This window comes from Emiliania huxleyi (genome assembly GCF_000372725.1).
Source record: "Emiliania huxleyi CCMP1516 unplaced genomic scaffold EMIHUscaffold_79, whole genome shotgun sequence".
Lineage (NCBI taxonomy): Eukaryota > Haptophyta > Isochrysidales > Noelaerhabdaceae > Emiliania > Emiliania huxleyi.
Window position 1 is genome coordinate 435,541 of NW_005196094.1, and position 6,000 is coordinate 441,540.

A 6,000-nucleotide genomic window follows, 5' to 3' on the forward strand; every position below is an offset into this window, starting at 1 on the left:
CTTGTGCGTCTTGGGTCCGGGCGGGGTTGTGTTTTTCTGTGAATGAACCTCCAGGGCTCGCACCTCAACCTCTCACAGACCAGCGCACAGCGCCATAGGAGGTATTTCTTCTCAATAACAAGGCTGTGTGCGCCATACGACGTATTTTCTTCTCGTGGAAGGGAGTTTTCTTGTAAAATTCTTCTCAATAACAAGGCTGTGAACACCACGCCGGCTGGGTGTGGATGTGTGTGCTCCGCCTCCTGCTCGTCAGCCTGCTTGCCCCCACCTCCTTCGGCTTTGCGGCGGGCGGCATCTCGTCGCTCGAGTCTCAGGTGGCTCGACTCGCCTCCTCTGCGACGACGTCACGCAGCGAGCTCGAGGACAGGCTCGCAGAGCTGGTGAGCGAGAGCGGCGGCGGCATCCCTGACCCAGCGCTCTCGCCGATGATTGAGGGCGACTGGGAGCTGCTGTACACGACCAAGTCCAGCTTCGATTGGCGCAATCCGCTCGGCCGGCGGGCAGACGGGACAACGCCTGGCGTGGAGGGTTGGTTTGCTGCCCTGAGTGGCGGAGGAGAATCGGCTGCGGCTGCCTCGTCCAGCCCCATCCAGCGCGCGGTGACGTCGGCCTTTTCGGTCACGCAGAGCATCCGTGGGCTCCAAGGCGGCGCCGCCAGAGGGCGGGTGGAGCAGCTCGTCCGCACACCGCTCGGAGAGCTGCGCCTCAACGCAGCCGCAACGGCCCGCCCGGCAGCTCCGAGGCGCGTGTCGTTCGCTTTCGACGAAGGCTACTTTCAGACGGAGCAGGGGCTGCGGCTGCCGTACCCGGTGCCCTTCAAGCTGCTCGGCAAGGAGGCGGAGGGATGGCTAGACACCGAGTTCCTCGGCGATGAGCTCCGCATCAGCACGGGCAATAAAGGGACGACATTCGTCTTGAGGCGCGGCGATTAAAGCATGGGCGTGTGTGCCTCTGTGGACTGTCTCGCAGCGACGGACAAACAAACAACATTAAATAGGAACTGCCCCTTTTATTCGTCTTGCACTATACAACACAGAGACATTCTTTCATGTTCAGGCAAAAATAACGACGAAGCTCGACGAGAAGGCGCGTGTACGGCTACGGCTTCAGCCTTCACTCCTTCTCGGCTTCTTTACACGAATAACACCACGATAAGTAAATAAAAACGGACACTTCTACTGTGAGATGGGTAAAAAGGAACAGGTCCCCGATAACACCACACGCTCCGTGATAAAACATGAAAAATTAGCGAGAGAGCTCCTGTGAGCTCGAGAGAGAGACAGAATAGTCAGAGACTCTGTGTGAAATTCAGAGAGCCTATTATTCTAAAATCAGTGAAAAATACGTCACGTGTTGCATGGAACGCGATCCCTGGTGCTGCACGTGATCCGATGTATCGGGAGTAGTTTTCACTGCGCAGTGTCGGCGCTCTACATCAGTACAACTTGTACACTCACCACGCGACGGGAAGGAGCTTACTCATTGCATCTCAGATCTCTGTGCACGCGGCTCACGCCCCGGCTCCTCATCGCCGCGCTGCCACGCCCGACACCGCCGTCGCCGCATTCGCCGCATTCGCCCCCGCCGCCGCCGCCGCCGCCGCCGCCGCCGCTGCCGCCTCCTCCTCGACCGCAACCATCTTGAGGTCCGCCTCCCAAGGCTGCTCGTCTCTGTCCAAGCCTTCAAGTGGCCCCAAACCACGCCCTGCGAAATCACGAGCCTTGCTTGTCATATCGTTCGCTCCCCACGCTCCCGCACCTCCCGCTCCCCAGTTGCCCATCGCCTCCAACGAGCCGGACGAGCCCGACGAGGAGGCGGAATAGCGCGCCGATATCAGAGACAAGCTGCCCCTGCTGCCACCCAACCCCAAGCTCTGTGCCGGCGGCGCCGCCCAAATCGATGACCCTAACGCGCCGCACGACAAGGGCCACACGGACTCCCACCCGCCCTCCTGCTTGGAAACCCGCTCGTCGGAGCCCGTCGAGCACCAGCCGTGGCTGTTGGCAGCGCCCATGACGATGCTGTCGGTGTGGGACGCCCACGGCGACCAGTTCTGCCCTCCACCCGCTTCCGTGTTGAGCCCCTGCTCTGCAATGGCTCGCTTCGCCTCATCGACCTCGACGGCGGCTGCCTCAGCAACTTTCCCCTTGGCCGCCTTCGACTCCATCTCCCGCCGCTTGTTCGCCTCGGCCGCCTCGCGCCGCGCCTCCGCCTCCGCCCGTCGCCTCGCGTCCTCCTTCCGCTGCGCCCGCCTCTTTTCGCGCAGCGTCTGGCCGCCCTCGGGCGTTATGGCGCCGTTTGTGCTCTCGCCATCCGACGCTCTCTTGGCAGCTGGCTCGGTCGGGGAGGGCCCACTAACAGAGCCTGTCTGACGGCTCTGGCGCGTCGGCTTGGTGGTGGACCGCGCCGCTAGCCTCTGCTGCCTGCTTCGCCCGCTGAGGCGGCCACTGCTTACACCGATCAGCGACGACCTCGCAGCTTGGTCCAGCTGCGTCAGGTGCCAGGTGAGGAAGGCGACGAGAAGGACCGCGACCCCGCACGCGAGCAAGAGGAGGTGGCCGGCACTCCAAGCGGGCGCGCCCAGTTGCACAGGCGGGCTCTGGTGGGCGTGTGGCGGCGCGCTCCGTGGCGCAATGGAGACGCTGTGGGCATGCAAACAGACTGGCTGCTCCGCGCGAATCAGGCCATCGTCACAGAAGCCACGCCCGCAGAATGTGAATTGCAAGTCATCGCAAGTGTCACATCCCGTCCCCTGAAACTTGAGGGCGCGGCGGAGAAGCCATGCGCAGCGTGAGAAGTTGCCCCAAGCGTAGGACCTCTTCGCCATGTTGTTGGCGACCCTAAGTGCGTTACAGGCGCCGATTGCGTGAGCTCCGACGCCGCTGACCTCAGCATGGATGAGCAGCGTCTCGACGATGGCATCATTGCCGACGTAGCACGCCTCGACGAGGGCAGTCATCCCCTCGGCCGGCGGCAGCAAAAGGCCGTTCCGATCCTTGGAGGTCACTTCGTAGTAGAATTTCTTCGCCTCCGAGGGTGCGCCCAAAAGTGGAGGCGAAGAGGGGTACCGCTCAATGATCCATCCAGGTGGGCCGTGGGCGAGTAGGAGAAGCACCACCTCGCTGAACTCTATGTAGTGACTTGACTGGCAAACATGGGCCGCTGGACAAACCGCTGATCTACCGCCTACCTCCACGCCGCCACCAGCCGCCAGAAGCATCGCCTTGCTACGTCCCAGCCAGGGCTTAGCGCCATGGCGTAGCAGAAGGCGCACAAAGCATGCGTCGCCACGCGCACTCGCCTCCGCGATGGCAGAGTTTGCAACCGGCCCGAGGGCGTTTGGGTCAGCACCGTGCTGCAGCAGCAGCCGAGCCAGAGATGAGGCAGTCGACCGTGGTAGTCCTTGCCCCTCGTACCAGTCGATCGAATTGGCCACAAATATTAAAATGGGGCTGACGCCCTCGTGCGTCTTGACGGAGAGCCCCGCCGCCGGTTCAGGAGTGCCGGCAGTGGCATTGAGCCAGCCATGAAGCTGCTCGACGTTGCCATGGGTCACCGCCTCCCTCGCTGGATGCGAGCTATCCATCAACACGGGGCGCGTCATCGTACTGAGCGTCACTCCGTCGGGCCAGGCCGCCCGCGGGACGTCAGCTTTGGGCGTTTCCAATCGATTTACCGAGAAGGTAATGTGGGACGGCGCATCGGCGATCAGCCGACTACAGCCGTGTGTCATCATGGCCGGCCAAACGCAGATTGAGATCTTACACACCTCACCGCTCGACAGTCGGTCGGTCGGGCAGCAAGAACGTTCCAAAATCTTGTTAGTACTTACTACACCGACCCCCCTTTCTGCTTTCAGCCTCCAAGTGCTCCAGCTTTCTCTACATACATCATACATAGATTATAGTCGCATCCTCACCGCTCCTTTTCTTCCTTTTATCGACATTTCCCCCCTTTGTGTTGTAATAATTATGTATATGAACAGGAGATGACAGATGTCACTTATTCTACTTTACTTACGATGTGGGTTGTGCTTGTGGGAGCTGCAGCTGGGAGAAATCTCTCTGGCAGACTCTCTCTCTCTCACGTCTCAGCTCTCTCACTCTCTCTCTTCACACTTCAGACACACACAAGTCACACACACACACACACACACACACACACACACACACACACACACACACACACACACACACACACACACACACACACACACACACACACACGGTCTCTCTCTCAGTACAGAGGTATGTAAAAAAGATTCGCAGGGGACCATTGGGTTTGTACTATTAACAACGAAGGCGCTCTCAAAAAGATTTATGTGGAACGCGTGAAAAAGGTGTGTTACAACACGCTACCCCTTTGTACACAGAGAGCACAAACTGAAAGCACGACGGTGGTACTAGTTTTTATTACTGGTGCGCTGAGCCCCCCCCCAAATTCCTTTGTCGGAGAGGTGTTTCGACCCCGGGACCCCCCCCCACCCCCCGCGGCATACAGCTCACTCTCTCCCTCACACGGCCCACACGATCAACTCGCGCCGTCGCCGCCGCGCCGCGCTCGCTTGAGGTAGTAGAAGGGCTCCGCGACACGCGCTGCGAGATGCTTGGGCCGCCGCCGGTTCTCAATCACGTCTGTGGAAGCGGCGGCGGCGGCGGCGGCGCGCTCCTGCATGAGCTGGCCGACCCGGTTGTAGACGTCGGCGCTGACGGTGCCAGCCGCGCGCAGGTTGCAGCGCAGCAGCTCACTCCTCCTTTCTGCGAAGGCGAGCACGGCCTCCGAGCCGATGCTGGACGAGAAGCCGACGTCGAGGGCGGAGAGGCGGGGCAGCGCACCGCTCTGCTCGCTTGCCTCGAGGAGCCCGCCGAGGCGCAAGCCTCGCAGACTGAGCGAGCGGAGGGACATGGCGCTTCGCAGGAGCGCCGCCACGTCTCTGCCCTCGACGCGGCTGCACCAGCTCAGGTCGAGCTCGGCGAGCGATGCCGCGAACCAAGAGGCGTCGGCGAAGGAGGCGCCGCGGAGCTGGCGGCAGCCGTCGAGGCGGAGCGAGAGGAGGTCGGGGCAGCCGTCCGTGGGTCGGAGGTCGGCGAGGGAGGAGCAGGCCTCGAGGCAGACGGCCTTTGCCGAGGGAGGCAGCCGGACGGTGCGGAGGCGGGCCATGCCGGAGGCGGCGAGCGAGCAGACGCGCTGTGCGCGGCTGAGGTCGAGGAGGAGGAGGGAGCTCTTCAGGCTCACACGAGGCAGCTCGCGGAGGGGAGGCGGGGCGATGGGAGGCGCCGCGAGCGGCGCGGCAGAGAGCACGCCGTCGGAGAGGCCGAGGCACGAGCAGTCCGGAGCGAGACCGACCGGAAGCAAGTGGCGGCTCTCGTCTCGCGCACTGCGCCGCATGCGCGCAGTGCCGCAGACGTCCACGCCTCCGTCCGCATCCGAGAGGCACACCTCTCCGCAGAGCGAGAACTTCTCACTCTCTGGGTGGAGAGCGCTGTACAAGGGCAGCACGCGGCCCTTGACTCGCATGGCGTGGCTAGCGCGGCTCAAAGGATTATCACTCTTGCGGACCTGCAGTTTCACGCTGGCCTCGTAGAGCAGCCCGGCGGCCCGGCTGCTGAGCTGGACCTCGAGCACTGCAGCGTTGACGACAAGGAGCCGCGCACAGCCACAGGTCGAGCCGAGGGCTAGTCGGGAGCACACGTCCAGCCGGCGGGCGATTGCGAGCAGCAGCTCAGCGGGTAAGGAGAAGAGGTCTGGGTCAGAGGGCGTACGCGGCGGCATCTTCGAGAGAGCCACACCAGGTATCTCTTAAAGATGCCCTGCAGCCATATTCAAGATGCGTTGCGTTTTCCCTATTGAAAGTCGCGACAAATGTCCCTCGTCCAGCCTGCAGCATGGCGAGGCGCGAGAGCGCAACGCGGTCGCGGTGGCGCACCGAGAGGGGCCGCCTGGCCACCGCTGCCACGGCGCCGCACGGACTTCACCCACTTTCGCGACTGTGCCATCCAA

At 62.5% G+C, this 6,000-nt stretch overlaps 2 protein-coding genes across 2 annotated transcripts; one reads left to right on the forward strand and one right to left on the reverse strand.

Moving 5' to 3' along the window:
• Positions 1 to 224: 224 nt before the first annotated feature.
• Positions 225 to 932, forward strand: EMIHUDRAFT_106570 (hypothetical protein; the record flags this gene model as incomplete). Its single annotated transcript, XM_005759917.1, has 1 exon — positions 225 to 932. One exon carries the CDS (start codon positions 225 to 227, stop codon positions 930 to 932), a length of 708 nt encoding a protein of 235 aa, XP_005759974.1.
• Positions 933 to 4,530: 3,598 nt separating this feature from the next.
• EMIHUDRAFT_218529 (hypothetical protein) lies at positions 4,531 to 5,772 on the reverse strand (the record flags this gene model as incomplete). Its single annotated transcript, XM_005759918.1, has 2 exons — positions 4,531 to 4,623; positions 4,687 to 5,772. The coding sequence occupies 2 exons, from the start codon at positions 5,770 to 5,772 to the stop codon at positions 4,531 to 4,533; spliced, it is 1,179 nt and encodes a 392-aa protein (XP_005759975.1).
• Positions 5,773 to 6,000: the final 228 nt, after the last annotated feature.